This window comes from Camarhynchus parvulus, chromosome 2 (genome assembly GCF_901933205.1).
Source record: "Camarhynchus parvulus chromosome 2, STF_HiC, whole genome shotgun sequence".
NCBI classification, from domain to species: domain Eukaryota; kingdom Metazoa; phylum Chordata; class Aves; order Passeriformes; family Thraupidae; genus Camarhynchus; species Camarhynchus parvulus.
The window spans coordinates 49,481,065-49,503,700 of NC_044572.1; the positions used below are offsets into that span (position 1 = coordinate 49,481,065).

At 41.4% G+C, this 22,636-nt stretch overlaps 1 protein-coding gene across 4 annotated transcripts in view; it reads left to right on the forward strand.

The window, feature by feature from the left end:
* Window positions 1-4,180: 4,180 nt before the first annotated feature.
* The window catches only part of UBP1 (upstream binding protein 1), a 35,499-nt gene continuing 17,043 nt past the window's right edge, over window positions 4,181-22,636 (forward strand). For 2 of the 4 annotated variants that reach the window (XM_030944118.1, XM_030944117.1), the window contains exons 1-5: window positions 4,181-4,744; window positions 13,895-14,046; window positions 19,217-19,293; window positions 21,468-21,573; window positions 22,173-22,279. In XM_030944118.1, the coding sequence (XP_030799978.1) occupies window positions 4,632-4,744; window positions 13,895-14,046; window positions 19,217-19,293; window positions 21,468-21,573; window positions 22,173-22,279 (555 nt within the window). In that variant the 5' untranslated portion in view covers window positions 4,181-4,631. The remainder of the gene's footprint in view (window positions 4,745-13,894; window positions 14,047-19,216; window positions 19,294-21,467; window positions 21,574-22,172; window positions 22,280-22,636) is intronic. The other 2 variants (XM_030944116.1, XM_030944119.1) reach the window with 2 other exon arrangements.

A 22,636-nucleotide genomic window follows, 5' to 3' on the forward strand; every position in this document is an offset into this window, starting at 1 on the left:
CAGCTACTTGCGGTAAGTTAAGAATGGGGGTGACTTTTAATCATAATAATTATAATTATAATGCTATAATAGACAGGAATGCAGAGTGTACATGCAATCTTTGCTAATCCACAAGCTGAAGCCTTCAAATAGAGATGGTGATTTGAAAGTAATTGGAGCAGTAGAGCCAAAATGGTGGAGATCTACTTTGCAGTAGTCCTACAATGCTGCTAATAGTGTTAGGAATGTTTTTCTGCTTAATATGATATTCACAGATGTGCTTGGTTTGGTTTGGTTGGCTGGGATTTTTAAATTACATTTGTAGTCTGTTGATAAAACTCCATTTATATGAAATAATACAAACTTAGAAATATCTTGATGTCTCATATCTGCTTTGATTATTTGCTGGAGCTCAACTGATCTGTGGGACCAGGGGTTTGGGCTGCTTGTCATATCAGTGCAGGCTAAATGCTTTGCATTGAAATTCTCATGCAATATACAGCTTATTGCATCAGCATATTCTTGTGAGCTATGAACCTACTTAACCTCTGCATGATTGAAATATTATTTGTGTACAGTATTCAAATTTTCTTATAATTAAAAATGATTGTGCTTCAACAAGAGCTAGGCTCACAGATTACAGATAATCTTGATGTTAATTAAGTTTCAATTTATAATGTGGTTCACTCTTTGTATTAAACTTTAGCTTATTACTTTTTGGCTAAATACAATGTACATAAACATAACAGTGTTTAATAATTTATCTTGATGTGGCTCTTACTATATTGGTAGCCTTACAACTATTGCTGCATCACAGCATTACTAGTTCTCTTGCAGAATTGTTGAGTAGCATGTTTTTACTAGAAATGTGTAAAGTTTTAGATTTTAAAACAAACAAACCAGCCAAACAGAAACCCAAAGGAACTGAGGCTATTTTTGGGTTCCAAAGCCTGAAACTAATGAAACTGCAGTGGAGTTTTATAAAATCAATCCATCTCAGTACAAAGGTGAGAGTGATTTGAAATTTAGATTGGCTAACACAAATAGATAGCAAACACAGTGCTGTTTCTATTGACTCAAGCAATAAAGCAGAAATGAAGGACGGGTGCTCAAGTTGCCACCTTGTTTACAAGTGACACTCATGGCTCCAGCACAAAAGGAAGCAAACCACAAGGGAAAGTGAGGGTGGAAAGTGTCTACTCACTCCTCCAGTCTTCCCTTCTTCAGCCACAAGGAGGTTGATCCCCTCACAGCTTTTCTCAGGGCCTGTTTTCACCATGTCCTTTCCTTGCCTTGCCTTTGCTCCCTTCTATTTTCCCACCCTTATCTAAAAATCTGCCATTTGAGTCCCTCTAAAGTTGCTCTTCCCACACACTGTTGAGCAGCTGCCTTTAGGTTTGGATGGCAGCCTGCATCTGTGTTTTGGGATTGAAATGCAGCGTAGGGGGGGACCCTTCCATCAATTATGGGCTGTGTACAGGAGGTGATCTCTAATGAAATTGCCCCTCAAGGCCAACTGCCTTGAGGAGAAAGAACACAAACCAGTTCAGGCATGAGGCTTCAGTCTGCTCTTAATCACGGAGTTGCTTGCGTCTGTCCTCAGTGCACCTTTAGTGAAACAGCACACCTCAGTCCCACATCTGGGCATCAGTGAGGCTGGTAGAGAAGCAATCAGCCTCAGGGGAGGATGCCAGCCAGCAGTGGTGATAAGCAGATGGAGAAAGGAATGTCCCAGGATCCCCATATCCCAGCAGAACTGTACTTGGAATGCTTTTTTTGCAAATCTATTGGCAAAATCAGACTTGCACTGCCTGCACTTTCTCTCCATCACACCATGTCTCCAATTCCAGTCACTGGGTCTGCAGAAATGGAATGGCAGGGCCACAAGCAGTGTCATCTCTGACAGGTTAGACTTGTGGGTCTGGCTTGCTCCCAAGCAATTTGTGTGCATTGCTGATCCTCAGCTGAGGATGTGAGAATGGCCCTGATCAAGGAACCTGCCCCAAAGAAACACAGCACAAGGCTGTACTTTAAAAACAGCAAAAACCAAACAATGCACACCTCTACAGAAAATCTTGTTCTGAATGAGCCAGGGATACAAATAATGCTAAAGAAGAAATACCTCCCCTTTAATATTCATGTTTTAACAGAAAAAGGGCGTTTTGTGTCCTAAAATGGGTAAAGATAACATCTGCAGAAATACTAGCAGTCACCTTGTTTATCATGGACAAGCTACACCCAACTTTTAAAGACTGAAATGCAAGAGGATGGGTTTCACTGTGTCCACTCAGGATGCCCTCAGGAATGATTGGAATTTATGTCAAAAGAAAACAATTCCCAGTATAAAAACCACCAGTTTATGATCTCGTAACTGCTATGTAACTATGTTACCATAGGTCTGGTAAGCAGAGAAACCAGTTTTGCTATGCATAAATCAAACTGTATGTGGCCTCTCTGGTCTTATAGCCTGCCTTATCTGTCAGAAGCAGAAAGTGCACTACTTTAAGTTTCCCACAAACCTTCTTTTGTAAAACTTACAAAAATGGGGGTTTCTGTTGTTTCTGCTTGTGGGTATTGCTGTCATCTTGTCAGGCATAAAAGAGGAATTTTGCCTGTGGTAATTTCAGTTCTTCTCACTCAAAGCTGTAACATGGTAGCTAGTGCCCATGTTAGCGGCTTGTCCATGAGCCCTTGCCTTCTTAATAAAGTTCACTTTTTCTAAGCTTCTCCATACATGCAGATGAACTGTTCATCTCTGCCCAGACAGGCAGAGAACTCTTACAGCAATTACAACAGGAAAAACACCAGTACTTTTTTTTTTGAGAAGATGGCAGACATTTTAACTTACAAACTGCCTTTGAAGATCATAAATCATGGTGTGCGTACCTCTCTTTATCTTTGAGGATGACATATGCACATTTTGAACAACAGCTGGCATTTTATTCACCATTAATGAAATTAGGGCCTGCCTGCCTTTATCTTTTGCAAAACTTGTGCAATTGTACTTAAAGTATGTTACTATAGCATCAAAATACATTTTACAGTCTTAATAGCGATCTGTCTTAATAGTTTTTTCTCCAGACATAACATTTTAATGAAATTAAGAGTAATAATGAAATCCTAAAATTATGTAAGTATTCTCTGAATTGTTAAACATGAAGGGAATTTTTTTGAGAGTAGAGAGGGGCCTGCATCAGTATGCATCACTATCAGAAGGGAGGATGTCAAGAGGACAGAGCCACACTCTTGGTGGTGCCAAGCAAAAGGATGAGAAAGGCAACGGGCATAAACCAATGCACAGGAAGTTCCACGTAAGTATGAGAAAGAACTTCTTTACTGTGTGGGTGACCAAGCACTGGAACAGATTGCCCACAGAGGATATTGTGGAAGTCTCCCTCACTGGAGATATTCAGGAACCATCTGGATGCAATCCTGTGCCATGCGCTCCAGGGTGTCCATGCCTGAGCAGGGAGGTTGGACCAGCTGGCCCAGTGTGGTCCCTTCCAACCTGACCCTGTTCCTCGAGGATCCCTTCCACCTCAGAATATTCAGTGATTCTATGGAGTTTGGCTGTTTTCTCAGTGTTCTGTTTTTCTCGGTGTTCTCTGGAAAAAGCAACCATGCAACTCTTTGGGTCGGGAAGGGGCCTTAAAGCTTATGCCGGCAGCCATGGGAAGGGACACCTTGCACCGACCGCGGCTGCGCAGGGCAGTCCCGGCCCCAGGTCTCTGAGGAGCGGTCGGGACTCGGCAGGCAGCCGCCATTCCGGGCGGGGAGCGGGACCCACGGCCGCGGAGGTCTCTGGGGAGCGGTCGGGGCCCGGAAGGCAGCGGCCATTCCGGCCAGGCCCGGGCGCCACCGCCCCTCCCCGCTCCCGCCCCTGCGGCCGCCGCCGCTTCCGGGGCGCGCTCCCGCCATGCCGCGGGCCCGCAGCGGAGCGCAGGCTCCGCTCGCTCTCGTCACGCTGACGTCACCTGGCGTGAGGAAGTGCCTCCTCATTGGCCGGCCTTCCCCCTCACCCCTCCGCGCCTGTCCCCGATTGGCCCTGCCGGCGGGGCCCAGCCAATCGGCGGCGGCGGGCAGGCACCGCCTCGGCAGGGGCTCGGGGGTGGAAGCCGCCGCCATGTTGTCGTGAGCAGCGGCGGCGCTGCGGGACGCGCCGGAGCGGCGGGCGCGAGCCCCGGGGCGGCCGTGACCTCCGGCGGCGGCGGCGGCGGCTCCCCGGCGGGCGCCCGCGGTGCTGCTGCTGCTGCCGCCGCAGCCTCCCACCTGCGAATGATGCGGCGGGAGGCGCCGCTGGGCTGGGTCGGAGCTCGGGCGGCGGCAGAAGCGGCGGTGCTGGGCAGTGTCCGGTCGGAGGAGGAGGAGGAGGCGGCGGCCGCCCGGTCCCCAGCGCCCCGCGGCGGCCGGGCGGGCGCAGGATGCTGAGAGCGACCCCGCGCCCTGGTCGCGCCGCGAGGAACGGGCCCCCCCGGGGCTGAGCGCGGAGCCGCCCCCGTCCCCCCGCCCCGCACGTGCTTTTTCCCCGCTCTTCCCCCGTCTCCTCCAGCCCCCTCGCCCGCCCGGCACCGCCTCCCCGGCGGCGCCGGTGCCGAGCGGCTCCGCCCCGTCCGGCTCCTCCCGCGGCGGGAGCGCGGCGGGGCCGGCGGAACATGGCGTGGGTGCTGAAGATGGATGAAGTGATCGAGTCCGGGCTGGTGCACGACTTCGACGCCAGCCTCTCGGGCATCGGGCAGGAGCTGGGAGCTGGTGCCTACAGCATGAGGTAACTCGGCCCGCAGCGCATCCCCGCCGCTGGGCGCCGCGTCCCCGCCGGCCTCCTCGGGCCGCGCAGCCCTGCCCGTGCCGTGGGCAGGCTGAGGCTGCGCGGGAAGGAGACGGAGTTTCTCCTTTCCCTCCCTTTTTTTTCTTTTTTCCTTTTTTTTTTTTTAATTCCTTAGGCTTTTCCCGAGGCGTGGGCCTGTGCCGGAGGGGCTCCCGCCCTGCCCTCCCGTGCCGCTGGCAGGTGGCCGCTCGGGAAGGGCGGGCAGCTGCCTGCGCCGGGGTGCTGCTCCCTTTATATGGGAAATCCCTGCCCTAAAACTGATATTTCACTGTCCCTTCGGGGTGTAACCGGACCCTACGTTCCAAACTATGGTCGTCTTAGACTCGGCAAGTGTAGTTCTGTCGTGATAAACAATAGGTGTTTCCTGCCAGGTTTAAAAAGGTTCTTTCTCGACCAGGTAAACGTTGTCGTTAATAGAGTGGTAATATGGTTGTACTTTATTCAGTACTTATTCTGTGTTTCTGTGTAGTGATGGGGTTTTTTCCATGTACTGTGTCTTTAATGATGGGTTTTTTTTTCCTTGCCTTTCCTTGTGTAGGTCTCTGTTCGTATTCAACTTGGCGGTTTCCTTACCTTTTGATTATTTTCCAGGTTTTACAAAGTTAGTGTTTAAGTAGCGTTTGGATGTGCCTTTTCGAAACTAAGTTAAAACTGTACTTGTTTGAGTAAATTTTAGCTTGCTCCTGGGCAGAATGTGTGGATTCCTGAGTGACAACTTAGTGTGAAAAAGAGAAACTGTTTTGGAGGCAACGACAGACATTTTAAGTCCAAGGTTTTCGACAGGGTTTGTCGGTGTTAAAGGATTTTGTCTGGAGAAGTAAAACACTTGCGTTTGATAGTTTTGATGGCCTAGCCTTTATAAAGGGCACCTTCTCTCTCAGGGGAAACTGAAGCTTGCAGGTGACCACAAGCTTCATCTATTATGTATGCTTTAAGGCAGTACTTCCCAGGTGAAATGTTTGGAAGTGCAGTGTCTTTGCTGGAAGTTGTGGAAAAGGGCTTCTGCTGGATAGAAATGAGGACAGTTCTGATTTGATATTGTGAGTTCGGTGGGTTTATGGTGGGACATGTATTTGATGGGGGTTTTGTTCTGTGTGGGGTTTGGATTGTGTTTTGGTTGGTTGGTTTGTTTTTTGTTGTTTTGTTTTGGGGTTTTTTAAAATTAAAAATAACGTTGAGAACTTGCCAGTTCAGAGAACGAAGTGATTAATTTTTCTTTATGCGAATATTCCTCATTTTATATTCAGCTTGTCTGGATTTTATCCCACTTCTGTCTCGTTTCTGTCTTTGCAAACCTTCAGACATTCATCCCATGAAGTGGTGTGCCCGTTTTTGTGGGCAGCTGTGTGGTTGTTGCCTGGGTGGATTCTAAGTGCACACACCAATGGAAAATGCGTGTTCTCATGTTCAAGAACTGCTTTTCTCTGTCTTGATTCAGTTCTTTCTAGGATCTCTTATGATTAAAAATTCTGCATTTTGACTGTTAGGTTTTTTTATATTTTCCTGTGTTTGCCTAACTTCATTTCTCATCCCAGTAATGCACCTACTTCAGTTTCTAGGAACTGTAAGAATTATCATCCTTATTGTTATGGGATAGATTGTTTCTTTCTGGTCATCTCATCCTGTTATGGTGGCTGACTTTTTGTTGCATATACCTGCCTGTTAGGACATGTTGAATTAACATAGAAAGAGTTGTAGCCATTAAAAACATCACTTAAAAAGTAATATTGTGTAAGCTAAGCTATGCATTAGTCTTGAATCTTGTTATGCACTTCATCTGCAGAGTATTTTTGGAAAACATACAGAGTAGTAGTAGTAGTATTTGTAGCTTAAGTCACAGACCCTATAGTTCAAGGAGTCACCTAATTGCCATCAGTGTTTGTTGGATTCAGAGTGATTCTCAGCAGGTGTGTAAGTTATTCTATGTATTGGTTAGATTTCTACTTCAGAGAAATGATGGCCTCTCAAGTGATGTGAGAGGGCAAAACCAAGAGAAGTGGCAAAGCATGAGCAGGAAGGATACTGCTCTGTCACTGTTCATTGTGCCACTAGAAGTTAATTACTTGTCACTTTCTAACAAAACAAAAGAAGAAAATTAAATATTGCCTAGAGGAGAGTCCTTGATGAACTCCTCAAGGTATATGCCCCCTTGATTTTGTTAGAAGATCTGCATGTAATTCCTTTAACTGTTGGGCTTATATATAAAGGAGTTGATACTTCCTGGAGTTGATGATAAGTCAGAGCCCTTAGGTAGAATATATGGCATTACTCCTGTGTCTATTCTTCCTGATAAAGTTGCACATGTTCATTGATCACCAGTCCATTATAGGACTTTTGTTAGAAAGCAGCTAAGTGCCTCCTAAATTTCCCTTCAGATTCACATAGTTTTAAATACTTTTTGAAATTTCCTTATAAAGTCTCAAAACCTGTTTTTTCTGGTTGCTCTTCTAGCACCTTCTCATGCAATAAGAAACTGCCTATAATCACAAAATTAAATTAAACTGGTAGTAACAGTTGTCAGATGTCATATAACACCTGCACCAAAACCCATATCAAAACATTGCACCCTTCAGTGATACTGAGTTTTGAGTTAATGTTTGTTTCTGTTGATAATGGCACCCATCATGTCATAATATCTGTTGTAACACAGAAGTAGTTGTGTATGTTTGAGGATCACTCACCGTTGCTATGAACTGCAAAAAAATGAAGGCTATGTAAAGACAAGTTTCAAAGAACTGCCTGTCATCTTTCTAGCAGAATTTAGTTTTTTATTAGTGAATTATTTGATAATTAAATCGCTATACACTGACTTAATTGAGCATTAATAGACAGACAAGTACCTTAATGACTAAATTTTTATGTGTAATCTGAAAGCTTAGTGTATGGATTTATTTAAATGCTTGCAGTTCCAATGGTGCTTGTAGTGGTACAATCCAACCCTGTCATGGGGAACTTGAACATTATTTCAAGAGTAGCTGTTTTGGTACATATTTGTAGGTTAAAACCTGAAGTTCATCAGACTAAATAAAAAAAGAATGACTTCTGATTCTGAAATGGAAAAGTCTCTACAAAAGACTGTATGAAAATACATCCAGGCCTTCCTCCATTTTTGGAAAATCAAGTCGGTTTGACTGTGCTGCATCTCCCAAACACTGAAGTGTCTTTGGAGAATGCGGCTGTGTGCTGCCTTGGTTGAAGAAAGGGGAAGCCTAATGCAGTCTTCGTCCTGTCTCCTCACTGCGGTGTGGAGAGCCTTGGCTGGCGAGGGCACTTTGTGTACCAACCTCTCCAGCACGCTTCAGGCTGAAGGAACTCTGAGATGGTCAGTCAGGAAACGTCTTCTGACAACTTAGAGCTCTCTTTTCAGGAGGAGAAAGGAAGAGTGTTCTCTTCTAACAGCTTTTCGGTCCCTGACAGCCTTTTTGGCTTCTGATAAACATGATTGGGTCGTGACAGTTACTGCCTTAACTAAATAATTGCTGGGCAAAACCAAAAAAGAGTTATTCTATTCAGGCCCTGGTTTTGGCTACTGTTACATTATGACAGACAAATTGCTGTTTATGTTTCCCCTAATGTCTCCCACTCTTTTGAGACTCTACTGCTGGTTATATTGGATTTTTGAAAGAGGAATCTTTGCTGATGCTATCCTGATTTTTTTTCTTTTCTGCTTTTTTAGATGTACAAAGTGTTTTCTGCAGAATACGTTATAAAGCTTCTGTTTTAGTGGTCTGTTCTATTTTTTTATACATTGCACTGTAGAAAAAATAATTTTCACTCACATATAGACTCTAAAATAAAATGTCAGGTACTGATTAGAATTGGAGCTGGATTCTTTGTGCGAGCACACAAATAAGTAAATACCTGTGAGGAAATAGGCATTTGAAGGAAAAGTGTGTCCTTAAACCTAAGCTTCCTTGATCTGTTACCACAGATAAAACAAGTTGAAAGATAAACCTCATGTTCTAGATTGTTGACATTGGCTTGGGTTTGAGGTTTTTGGTGTTGTTTTCTTCCAAGTTGAGTGTGTGAATACATTACAAAAAGTCAGGGACCAGTTTAATTTTTAAGGAAAAGACTTCAAAGTGCAGAACTGTCTTCTCTGTTCCCCTGTCACCTCTGATGTGGGATGGACATAGGAGATTGAGAGCAGGGCAGCAGGTCTGCCTTCATGTGCTCTTCAGGCATTCTCCTACATAGGAGCCATCTGTACTGGAGCCTGCCGCAAGTGAGAGCGGCTGCCTGACCTTCCTATAATGGTGAACATTCTTACTTCTTTTTCTTGGTAGGAAGGACATGGGTTTTGTTGTTGGCATTTTCTTCTTTCTTTGATTGGTGGTTTCTTGTATTTTGTGCCAGACTGCCCTTAAATTGAAGCCTTTCATCATCTGAGTTTCTGTGTGATGGTCTGTGGGATTCCCAGGAACAGCATGACGTTTGCGCCTGTTTCTCATGTGTTGGATTTCTTGCACAGCTGCTGCAGAGAAGGTTGTTTCCCAGAAATTAATTCCAGGGGTCTTTCCCCCCATCAAACTTGCTTTTGTGGAAACAGGGAAAGTGTTAGGATGTACCAGGTGTCCCATTGCCTTACATTTTCCTATGGCTTGCTCATACCTCTGAGCAGTTCAGAGCTTGGCCTTGAGATCATAACTCTTAATTCAAAGACTGCTTGAGAAAAATTTTTCTTAAAGGTATTTGTCCTCATAAAAAACATTCTTTAAAGTTTCAAAAGGCCTGTTCAAAAGGCCTTGGGATGCTTTAGTACTCACACCCAAAAGTATACATACAATCCAGAAGATAGATAAAGCAGATGATTGATGGAACATGTTTGGATTTTGTTGACAGAGTAGTTCCTGTTCTTGTAAGGACAGGAAGTTCTCAATTTATTTTTTGACTCTATTATTATTAGGGTGGATTTTTTTGTATGTGTGTGTTAAGCTGGTTTTAAAATGCTTTGGACAATGTGTGGAAAGAAGGTTTTAAATTTTTAAGGGAGGTGATTTTGAAGGCTTACAAGCACATTTCACAAGCATGGGGGGGATAAATTACATTATTGTTTTTTTGTACTGTGTTCATCTAGGGTACATGACATAGGAGAGCTTCTCACATGAGCTGTATCCCACTGGATGCTTTAGTTCAACTGGTAGCATTCACCTTGCTTCCTCTTCTAAGCCTTCCTGCTTTTGTATGATGATGTTTCATGTATGCACCTCTGTAGCATAAGTAGCTAAGACTTGTGTTGGAGGATAGGTTTGCTGCCTGCATTTGGGGTGTAATGAAGACTGTTTCTGTTGGGTTGTTTTCTGGGAAAATTTTCCTCCTCCCTACAGGAAAAAAAGAATGCCTTTCATTTGAGTGCTTTAGATAACACATGCTGAGGAACTGAGATAAGACTTTTCTTACTAGAGCTAATAGTTTCAAAAATTTGGTCTCTGAGTTCCTTCCATCAGGAGAGTAAATCCCGCTAGATGGACTTTCTCAAATGATATCAGAAAATATAACAAAAGATGCTACTTGTCCTTCCAAAGGTTACTACACACCCATACATCAGATTGCTTGTAGTTCTAAAGTTCACTTAAATGAGAGAAGTCTTTACTTCACAAGATCAAAAGTTAATAATGGCAAAAAAGCAACAGAATCAGTCTCTTCAAGCTCTCTGTTCTCCTGTAGTCTGAAATAATTTCAACAGTAGCTATTTTGGAACACTGACCTTTTCCTCCATCTGGGCTGCTCTGCCAGTGGGCACTTCAGTTTAGGTAAGAACTTTAAGTTTAGGTTCTTTGCTGTCTGAAATAACTTAGGCAAAGCTGGCACTACAATTCCCTGTCTCTAATCTGTGCTGGCCTAGCAAAACCAAGGTTTCACCAGGTGAGTAGGAAAATGACTGAAGGATGCCTACATAAGTGTATGTAAGCATGGAGGCTGCCAGGGCTTGACTGTGGGTAGATGTTTTGTTCTCTTGGGACATTGGCTCATTATAAATGCAGAAATTGTAATGAGGGTCTGAGAGGAAAAAGGCTGGAACTGACAAGGTTGATATGTTCTCTGTATTGTGTTTGTTTGTTTGTGGGATTTCTTTATTTTTTTTTATTGTTTGGTTTTTGTTGTTGTTGGGTGTTAAAATAGAATCAGTATAAGATTAGAGGTGGTAAAAAGACTGATTTAGCATCTCCATAGTTTCTGGTAATGTGATTGATGCAATAGCATATATTATATGCAGTTTTTCACCTTTAGCTTAAGTAAAGGGCACTATTAAAAATACTAAGTTTCTGTTTCCCATTCGGTTTCCCATTGTGAGCAGTCTTTGCCCCTTTTCTTCACCTGTGCCGCAGTGAATTTTTATTTTGCAGAAAATGCTTATTGCTGTGAAATTTAGCTAGTCCTTATTTAAACTGATCCTTCAGGTCTTAATTTGAAATACTTTGCTCATACCTTATTGACTGTTTGAATTGCAGCTTTAATCTGTTTTTAGATGGGGAAAGAGTGTATGTTGAAATGCAAAAAACACCAATATTTCATTCTTTGCCAGTGAATGAATCGAAATATTATTTAAATGGTATTTATTTAAAGATGGTCTAGGAAGGAGTTTACATTGTGTTGGCTTGTCTTTTCCTTTGGAATGTACTAGTACTCAGAAGAGTTTTATTGGAAAAATTTGCCTTTTGCTGTCTTCTGGAGTATTTTTTAGAATGGTGGCATTTAAGAATGAACGTCGTGCTCTCTTTACAGCTAAATTGTAGGGTTGTAGAGCTGGATGTCTTTATTTTTCCTTCTTCTTCTGCAGTGGCAGTTAGTCATTCTGCTTTGTAAGTACTAGCAAAAGCTGGTTTAAAGCTGCCTAAATTGGTGTATTTGTAGGCTTCCAATGCAAAGTCTCTTAGCTAGTTCATTAACCCCACATCACACTTTCTTAAGCCAGACCAGCTACATTTTGAACTTCAAATTGTGAGTAGAAAATGAAGGCTTTAAAGATATTTTTCATGAATACACAAAAGACTTCTCTTTAATCTTGTGTGTTATGTGAAGGCAAGTGCTGCAGAACTTAGTCAGGAATTACAGGTAATTTATTTGGTGAGGTACTTCTCATGCCTTGGTTGCACTTTGACTCCTGTGTGTATTTTAAACATTGCCCTTGTTTCCATGTTCTTGCCATTTAAAGTTCTTCCTCATAATGGCACTTGTGTTTTGGGTGCTGAAGTGTGTGGTGAGCGTGGGTTCCTGGTGCAGCAGTCCTGTCTTGAGAGCACCATTCCCTCTGCTTGTCGCTGTCACGGCACTCCCTCTTGTGTTGGGCTGCTCGTGCTGCCCTGCTGATGACATCAGGGCTTGAAGCAGCTCCTTCCTTCAGTTTCTTCTGAGTCATCCTCAAGGAGCGCTCACCTGTCTGTGGATTTTGCTCTCCTACTCACGGATCCTTCTCTCTATATGAGCAAACTCTTTTAAGGGTGTCCACTTCTCTTGGACACCCTTGTTTCACATTTTCCTTTGTAACTTACTTAGTTCTTCTCTGGGCTACAGTTTGAGGAGGTGGTGTCAGAAGTGGCTAGGGCACGGTTCAGTAGGCTTGTAATGCTTTCTTGGGCAGTCTACTGCCTTGTCCTGCTTACATCAGTCTTTGTAGCATCTCCTGTGGTTTCTTCCTAGTGAAAGGGAACCTGTATAGGTGTCTTTTTTTGGTCTCTTTTTGGGGAGACACGGTACAGTCTCTCCAAGGCATAGACAAATTTCTTAGACTTTTTCACCCTTCATAAATATTTTCTTGTCAATATAATGTCTTCCAAGTAGCCCGGGGAGTAACATCCCTAATGGAATGTGGCGCTTGCTCTGAAAAAAAGTTGGGGTGCCCCATCTGCACTCTGCATCTCTAAGACTTAAGCAGACCAAGTCTTACATTCTAAGCCTATGTGACATGAAAATATTAGCTGACATGAATTTATTATGATATACTTTTTTGATTCTTCAGATATGAGCTGGAATTTGAGAGCAATTAATAGATTTTTCTTTAAATAAAGCAGACTCTTGTAGAAATAAGGAACAGTAAAAAACAGTTCTACTTCAAAAATTTTAGTGTACAACCTACAAATAGTTGTGCAATACTGGCATTTATAACTGTTTTACAAAATATATCAAATCCATGTTTGAGATCAGTATAAGAGATACAAACAAGATACATGTTGGTTAAAAGCTAAATTAACAGGTGAGGTGGTGTGAGATCTTAATTCACATTTGAAACATTTATAAAGGAAGTTGCATGGATATGCAGATGATGTCATCATGAACAAAAATTCAGTGCAAGAAAAGTTCCTAAAAATCTAATTTATGAAGGATATCTGTATACAAGGAAGATTATTACTAATACAGATTTCTAATTTCTGTAGAAATTAGAAAGCAGAAAATGTATTTGCTGGTTGTGGTGAAGCTGTCTCTCTTACCACAGCTTGTGGACAACATGGATTGCTCTTTATTCTCTAGAAACATTGCATTTCCAAAGTTTTTCTGGTGGTTGTGCATCATAGATAAGTGAAGTGAATCCTGGCATAAACTTTTTATAGCTTATGTTTTGTGAGTCTGCTGCTTAATCATTTTTGAGCTAATCAGTGTGCCAAAGCCTAAGAAAAGCTTGAGAATGGCAACAGAATTAATAGCTTAGACATAATGGTACCAGATGAGGAGAGAGATACTTTCACAGTGTAGGTAACTTACTCTGGGAAATACATTATTCCAAAGAAGAAAATGAAAGCATTGCTTTAATTTTCATGTTTATTAGGCAAGCTTGGCTGTGTTGACAGGTGAAAAGTTAAGAGAGAACTGAATTTTTTAAGCGGAGACAGGAAACAAAGTTTAGATTTTCAAAGCATCAGCAAAATTGTTTGTCTGCTTAAGTCCCATGGTATTGTTTATGTATCCTAGCCTAACATTCTGGTGGAAAATGTTTTTGATACTGCTTATATAGATTTTACTAATAAAATGAGTAACAAAATTCTGTATGTATTTCATGATGAGGTTTTTTAAGTCACAAATAACTTTTTTGTTTAACTTCTATCAAAACAGGGCCAACAGTCTCAAAGTTGTCTGTTTTCTTTTTCTTTTCAGTGATGTTTTGGCGCTGCCTATTTTCAAACAGGAAGATTCCAGCCTTCCACAAGAAAATGAGACCAAACATCCACCTTTCCAGTATGTTATGTGTGCTGCAACATCTCCAGCAGTAAAATTATATGATGAAACTCTCACATACTTGAATCAAGGTTGGTATATGTGTGTGAATGCAGCTTGTGGTGCAAGTCTGAAACTGTAGTGGTATTTCATGTTTTGATTCATGTCTGTCTATAGCCAAAGTAAATGCATGTCAGAAATGAGGTTGTGGACATTGAGGTTGTAAGGATGCCTTACTACTTGTGTTTTTTGTCCAATTTGTAGGCTCACAGCTATAGTATGGTGTTACTTTCCCTTTGGACTCTGGTAGGGGTGGGGTCTTTCTTCCTTTATTGGTTTGGTTTTGGGTTTTTTTCCCTCTTGTGTGCTATCCCTTTTCATCCCCCAATAAAATCAAGCCAACAGACCTTTTAGGAGACAAATTTCAGGCAGTAATAGCTGAAAATTTGTGACTAATCTGGCATTTCTGTTTAAATTTGATTGGTAAAAACAAGTTAATTGGATATATGCATTAGGTACAGACAAACAGCCTCAAAAGTCATAATGAATGTTAAAATGTCAGTCCCTGAGGTGTTGAACAAAAGGAACCACTGTAATTGCTCTCAAATTAGCCAGACATGTCTGTCCAGAACTGTATTATGTTTAAACAGGATCCCAAGTGCAGTTACCTTTGGAGTTTGTATACATTTAGCAGAAATTAACTAGATAAATACTTCATGTAAATCAGGCTGGTTTTTTTTTCTTTTTTCCTGGGTTTTAATTTGTATGGATATTGATTTTTTTTTCCCTAGAGAGACCACTGACTGCTGCATAGAATAATCTGAATGTAGTCATTGCCATATGATAAAAACCTTCCTCTGAGAAGGTTTATATTGAGAATTACATTGGTGTCCTAAGTTTAGTCAGCTAGAATTCTGAACTCAAAATCATTTATCATTTGTTTGGATCATATCAATGGCTGCATACCCTCCCACCTCTTCTTCCCCCTCCTCTGGCTCTAAAGCCCTAGGATCTCCAATCCTTTATCTAGTTCAGCTTTCTTTGTCTTGTGGATTTTGACTCTAAATCTCAATAGACTGTGATGGAATATTTAATGTGATTAGATGTTCAGTTGAAGCTGACTGTAACAGTTCAGATCTTGGAGCGATGATGGTTGGTTGTTCAGGGTTTGCAGATACATGATACAGGGTTTGCAGGGTTCTTACTGTGAAATCTGTTAAATGGGTCCATTGGAAACATACTGGAGTTGTGGGACAGTGTTTTGGGTTGGCTACTGCTCAGCTAGATGCATATGGAACAGCAGAAGTGGTATGGAAGAGAATTGCTTTTAAAAAGGAAGCATTCTTTGGGTTGGTTTACACAGTGCAGCAAAGCTTGGAGTTCTGTGAATGCAAAGAACTGCTTGGGAGAGATGGGATCCAGCTTGGAAAGGGCAGTGAAGGTATCTTAGCCAGCTTGTGGCTGACCTGGTAAAGAGGACTTTGAAGTGGGAACAGTGAGGGAGGGAGTGACTGGCAGCAGCACTGTGAGGGAGTGATGGCCGTGGTTGATAAGCAAAGAGCGTGAAAAGGAACACAGCATCAAAAAAAGGAGGCTTAAACAGGGTCATCTCCAGCATTTGGGTATGAGCAAGTAAGTGCCTGTAGAGCATGATTCCAAGGAAACAGCAAAGCGCTTTGTGGTAAGTCAGCATGGTGAGGTGCCTCTGAAGCACACACATCAGTAGTGCAAGCATCAGAGGAAGTAAGCACGAGGATTTAAAACATCTTTGTGATCTTGGGATCACTGTGACATGGTGAGGTGGCTTGCAAAATGCCACATTACAGTCTGGGCATGTTAGCTCTTAAGGAAAGGCAGAGCAAGAGGATAAGGGAGGGGAGGTTAAGCATTATGTGGGGGAACAGCTGGAATGTCTGGGGTTCTGCCAAGTATGTTCCAATTGAGAACTTATGGCTGAGGATTATAGATTGATTATGTCATATGGATGACATTATAGTGGGTGTCTGCTGTAGGCCACTTGACCAGGATGAACAAGTAGATGAGATGTTTTTTGAAGAGCTGGAAGTAGCCTCACATTCACAGGCCATGGTCCTTGTAGGAGGACCTAAAGCACCCTGATGTTTCCTGCAGGGACAGTGCAGCAGGGTATGACTGGAAAGTGCTGATTGACAGCTTCCTGATCCAAGTGGTAGAGGATGGTTGTGCTATACCTCATAAAACAGGGAAAGGCTCATTGGGGTTGTGAGTATCAAGGTCAGTCAGGCTTGTTATACCTCATGAAACAGGGAAAGGCTCATTGGGGTTGTGAGTATCAAGGGCAGTCAGGCTTGTTATACCTCATGAAACAGGGAAAGGCTCATTGGGGTTGTGAGTATCAAGGTCAGTCAGGCTTGTTTGCCTTCAAGATGCTGGACTTTATGATTCTGAGTGGAAGAAGCAAAGCAGAAGACCAAGATCACATCTTTGAACTTCAGGAGAGTAGAGTACCATGGGATAAAGCTCCAGAGGGAAGAGGGGCTCAAGATAGCTGGTTAACATTCAAGAATTAGCTCCTCCAAACTCAAGTGCAGCAAATCCCAATGGACATTGAGTCAGGCAAAAGTGGCAGGAGGCTTGCATGGATAAGCATGGGAACTCAAATGCAAAAGACAGGCATACAGAACGTGGAAGCAGGGACAGGTAACCTGGGAGGAGTACAGAGATGCTGTCCAGGCCTGCAGGGGTACAATCAGAAAAGCCAAAGCCCAGCTGGAACTGAATCTGGTGAGGAGTGTCAGAAGCAAGGTGGTCTTGTGTAAGTACGTAAATAGCAAGAGGAAGACAATTGAAGTGGGCCCCCTGCTGAATAGGCCATTGGCCATGGTGACATGGGCCACTGAAAATGCTGAAGTACTGAATGCCTTCTTGGGCTCAGTCTTTTCTGGTATCACTGGTCTTTAGGAATCCCAGGCCTTAGAAATAAAGGGAAAGTCTGAAGCAATGAATGTATAGCCTTGGTGAAAGAAAAACAGGTCATGGAATACTTAAACAAACTGAACATATGTAAATCCACCGGTCCTGATGGGATGCACCCACAAGTGCCGAGGGCAATAGCCTATGTCACTGTGAGGCCATTGACACACCATTAATAGTCTTTGAATGAGCTTGGTGACTAGGAGAGGTGCTAGAGACTACATCAAGGCTAATGTTGCTCTGATCTTCAAAATAGAGGACCTGGTGAACTACAGGCTTCCTGGGAAGGTGATGGAGCAGTGTTTCCTGGTAACCATTTCCTGGTACATAAAGGACAAGATCACCAGGAGTAGTCAGCACAGATTTCCTAAGGGGATATCATGCTTGACCAGCTTGATAAACATCTGTGATGAACTGGGTGGCTTGGTAGACAAGGAGAGTGTAGTAGGTATTGTTTACAAGTGATTTCATTCAGTAAGGCTTTTGCTGGTTTCTCCCATGAGATCTTTAGCAAGAAGCTTATGAAGTATGGTCTCAATGAGCGTCCTTTGAGACACTCAGAACCAGCCAGGCTTAGTGCTGGACAATTGGCTGTGGGTGGCCTTGCCTCGAGCAGGGTAATTGCCAAAGATGACCTCCTGGATGTCCCTTCCAAAATTGAACATTTTGGGATTTTTGTGAATGAAGCTGCCACAGGTTCATTGTGAATTTAGTTCACACTGGATTCACTTACTGTCCATAGCTGTGTCACCTTGCTCCTCTGGCTGTTCTCCAGGAAAGAACAGAGAACGTAGTGTATGTGGGACTTATGTAGGGATGACAAAAGTGAGTGCTGTGGTGCTTTTGACATTTTCAGAGCAGCTATGTGTCCAAAACTCCAAAATGGAATGTATCTATTCCTCTTGACTTGAAAATTTCCAGAGCTGTTTTCACATTTTCAGGTCTCGTATTCTTTGATTTTTACCTTTATCAAATCTACTGTCTTAATACTATTTTGTACCTATGAAAGGCTAGCCATACTTCTTGAAGAAACAATCAGAATTTTTTTCTTCACTCACCTCCCTACCCCCCACAAAAAACGTTGAGAGAGAACAGAGAAATATTTGAGAAAGTTTATTAGTATTGCCAGATCCAAGAAATGCCTACTTTAGATATAGTTGAACTTAGGTGTTATAGCTGTGTGAGTAGAAGAACACTGGTAATTGAGCAAATCACACTGACTGGAAAAGTTTCTTCCTGTTAAATATAGGAGGAGGAATTATATATTATTTACTCAACTGTACCAGGTGAACATCTGCTTCATATGAATTTATGTCATCAATGACTGTATCAGTGTTCACATGCTGCTTGGGTAAGGAAAGCCTGTACATGTGTAGAGTGTATACATAAATATGCTTATTGTGTTTGAGCAAAAAAAAAGCCCTGAAACAGTCCATAGTTAGAAGTAACATCAGCCTGTGAAAAGTGAAAAGAGACGAAGAAGTTATTTGCTCATTCACAGGGTTATTGCCTTGTCGGACATGTCAGAATGTCTTAAATGTGTTATACATTGGGCCATAAAAGTAGCCTGAAGGGAAGTGTAGGTGATGATTTTACTGCATTTCATCTTAGTGAAGGTGTTGAAGTTTGTTTGGTCCCATGTTTTAGTTAGGGAAAAACGATTTTGCAAATGAATATGTGTTGCTTACTCTGGAAAGAAAAAAAATCCTTGTAATTAAATAAATTGCTACAAGCTTTGCTTTTGAAGCACAACAGTTTATCATATTCACTGGAAAGATAGGTTTGCTTATATTGATATAAATGGTAGCTGTCTCTTTTAAAGATCTATTTCTGAAATCATACAGAGCATAAAATCATACAAAGGTAGCAGGTATATGGACAAAATTAAACATGGGAGAATGGTACATAGGTTTTGGAAAAAGTGTGAAAACTCGACGTGAGTTTGTTTTGGAAGACCAGTTAATGGTTCTCAGTAATTTGCCATTCAGCAGTTTTAAAAAAGAAAGTAATTCAGCCTTGAAATGTTTTGTTTTCAGAAAAAAAATAGAGAAGCAAGTAGTTACACTTGACACAAAATTAAATAATTGAACTTTGAAAATATCTCTGGTTTTAAGGGGACCAAAAAGTGTCACTTTGTTTTGTTAATTTTGCATGGCGTGAAGTGCATGTTGCTATCTGAGTCTCTCACACTCAAGTTTCAGGTACTGGTATCCTCGTGTACTGTGAACCAAAAGCTAATCTAAATGCATTAAACACAAAATAACCTTGTGCTCTTGCTCTTTTACCCATGCAATTTTTTTCTCTTTAAAGGTCAGTCCTATGAGATCCGGATGCTAGATAATCGGAAAGCTGGAGACATACCAGAGATCAATGGAAAACTGGTGAAGGTGAATTTAAGTTCACTAGATAGTGTTACTAACAAACCAGAGACTGTATATTCTGTGGATTTTTTTTTTGCTGCTGTCACTAGGTATTGGTCAGAATATGTGGACCAGTGATGTTTAAAATAAAAACGTATGGATATAAGTACCCCATGCACACTTGCGTGCCCTGTAAACCTAAGTATTTATGCAAAGCTTAAGAGAGTTGTCTGTAGATTTTGTATCCAGTGTCTTCTGAGCCATCACATTGTCCATTTCAAGTGATTAGGAGAGGTGAGAGGAAGGTAGAGGATCATTTAGATAAAAGTGGGGGTATTGTGATCATGTTTCTTAAGTGTTACAGATAACACAGGGAGCCAACCTGTGGGTTTTGCAGCAGTGGGGTATTGGAGATACATCCATCGGAGAATGGATCTCTAATTTTGCTGCTTGTTGAGCAGTTTGTTCCACAGCTGAGCCCCTTTCCTCAGTTCCAGATTTGTCTCCTTGTGCTTCAGTGTTAGTAGAAGGTACTGTTGATGTGAGGTATTTTATGAAATACAAAAATGAGGCAAACTGAAAAATGAACCAATTTGGAGCACAGATGATTAAAAGAGCTGATGGAAGGGTTTGGATTTTTCTTCTAATCACCTGATGATTATTGATTTTATTGAATTCTCGAAAAAGATCTTATTCAGGTATTAGGAAAGAAGGAAAAACTTCAATTGAAGTCACTTTGAAAGTGGTGCTGATAAATGCACCAGAACAGTGTGCCTGTGGGAGGCTGAAATCTTTACCTGCCAGCTTTGGGCTGTGTAATTTGTGAACTTTGGCTTGCTTGTGTTGTCCTAGGCCTTGTTCTTATTTGTCTGTGGGATGCTTGTTTAGAGACCATTTCAGGAAGAGTTAAGCATGAGCATAAAAGGGGGATTTGAGAGTTCTGTAATTAAACTTCTTATGTGCTGGAATGGTGACTTGCTGTAATAAGCATGTGGACTGTTTTGCCCCCTTAGCTGCTATTTCCTTGTAGCCTTGGGTGTCTCTCTTCTGTAATTTTCTAGCTTTGTGTGTGGGTGATGAGTCATTTGGTAGGTACAATAGGGCAAAGCAGTGTAAAAATTTAGAAAAGTCAGTTTTACCATAGCAAGGTATTGTAATGCTGCATCAATGAATTTTCCATTTTGGACAATTAGATATTGGAATCCTAGTATTTTACCAAAGAAATAATTTGATGGAGGTGAAGGTGGCTACAGATATTTCCAAGTTCCAAATGTGCTCATTTGCAGTGCAGAAGGAATGGTGCCTTTCGTGTGTGTTTGTTCGTGTACATGCACACCCATTTGCTTTCCATTATCTTTGAAATAAACCCAAAGAAGTGCAATTCATCTTGAAGAGGTGCTCCATTTAAAAGTTCTTGGGTTTTGTGGACACTTTCAGCTGCTGTTAATACAAGGAAGACTGTAGAATAATGGAAAAAAATATGCAAATCTGTCTACATTCTATTTGTTGGGTAACAGTCAATGTATACAGTATTTTTCTAGCTTCTTTGTAACAAATTGCTTTATATGTGCATTCATTTAGCAGTACCAAAACTGCCCACAAAAACAGGTATTGTTAGAGAATTTCTTCTAGCTGAATAAAATTAATCATGTTGTAGTTGTGCTGGATGAATATTTCATCTAGAGTAGTTGAGAAAGTTTGGAACTTTTTAACTCTATTAAGTAAAATCATAGAGGTTTTGTAAATATCTTACAAGTACTAGGAAGAGAATTTTCTATTTAATTTCTTAAAACATCCTGTACAAGTTCACAGAATTTCCAGTGAAAGAATGATCAAGTAATATTCACCACTTTTCTTAATAAATGAAATCTTTGGTGTTTACTTTCTAAAATAATTTGGTGTTGCCCACACAGTGTTGATACTGTGCTGCCAGTGTTGTGAAGTTCACTGTATGTAATTCATAGTGACCTTTTGAGTATCCAATCAGATGTAAATCTCCCTTGCATTTTTACCACATCTTCAAGTATCTCCTGCTGCTCAGTTCTATTTCTGTGTTCTGGGATATTTTGGGATACTGATGCTTGCCACATTTTTGCTGTAAATAATGTACTTATTAGCACTGTGGCTATTTTGGGAAGGTTTAGTACTTTTATCTGTAGTGACTGTGTGGCTCATCACAGGCTTGTTTGCTTCTTTGTTAGAGCATTATAAGAGTCGTGTTCCATGACAGAAGGTTGCAGTACACAGAGCACCAGCAGCTAGAGGGTTGGAAGTGGAACCGCCCTGGGGACAGACTGCTCGACTTAGGTATAATTGTTTCTGTTTGCTGCCACTGTATGGAATTCAGTTTCCAAATTTAAATTGATCATGTTCATATTAATGCTGAGGCTGATGGAAAAGGACAGACCAGATTTCTGGATGCTGCTTTGTCATAGTGTGTGTTTTGAATATAAACGTTCTCACCACTTCTACATTCTTTTCAAATTTTAAGTGCTGTAAAAGTAAGATGGCAGCTCTGAGTCATACACATTTAATATTCTTTCTGATTTTGATTGCTAGGTGTTGCAATGATTAGGAAAACACGGACAAAAGTAACTTTCTCTATTAGATTGTGTGAAAACAGTGCCAACATGGTTTCTGTACTTTGCGTGCCTTGATCATTTTTGGTGCATAATCTCAGGGGTGGCAGCAGGGGAGGAGAATGAAAAAGCACCCAAAACCTTGAGCACTTTGTATGTTAAATCTACTAAGATTCTTTGTGTTAGTCCTAAGAAACTGGTCAAGCCACCAAAGCCCACATTTTTCCATCCTACCTCTGTGCGGTGATGGTAACCTTATATTACAGGTTATTTATAGTGTTCACTTGCTGTTTACTTTTCTAAAATACATGCTACTTATTTTAATAGATATTCCAATGTCTGTGGGAGTCATTGATATCAAGACAAATCCTAGCCAGCTCAACGCAGTTGAATTTTTATGGGATCCAACAAAATGTACATCTGCTTTTATTCAGGTTTGAAACTTTATTTGACTGGATGTCTGTGTTTGGTGCCTTTCAGGTCACAAACAGCAGTGTACTTGAACTACAAAGATTCTTGATTTATTATTTGTGGGATGGCCATTAAATACCAAAAAATATGGGGTTCATAGGCTTATTGGAGTACTAGTTAGGTTTTTCTATTTAATTTGGGTTTATAGAAAAAAAATTAAAAAAACTTTCAAAAAACTCTTTGAAGAAAGCTGTCATAGTTAAAATATTTAGTTGCATGAAGTATAAGAATTAACTTACATTCCTCTCAGTAACTCTTACTACTGCTTTCAGCAGAAGCTTGGCTTAAGGATTCAAAATTAAAAGTATTGTCCTACTAGA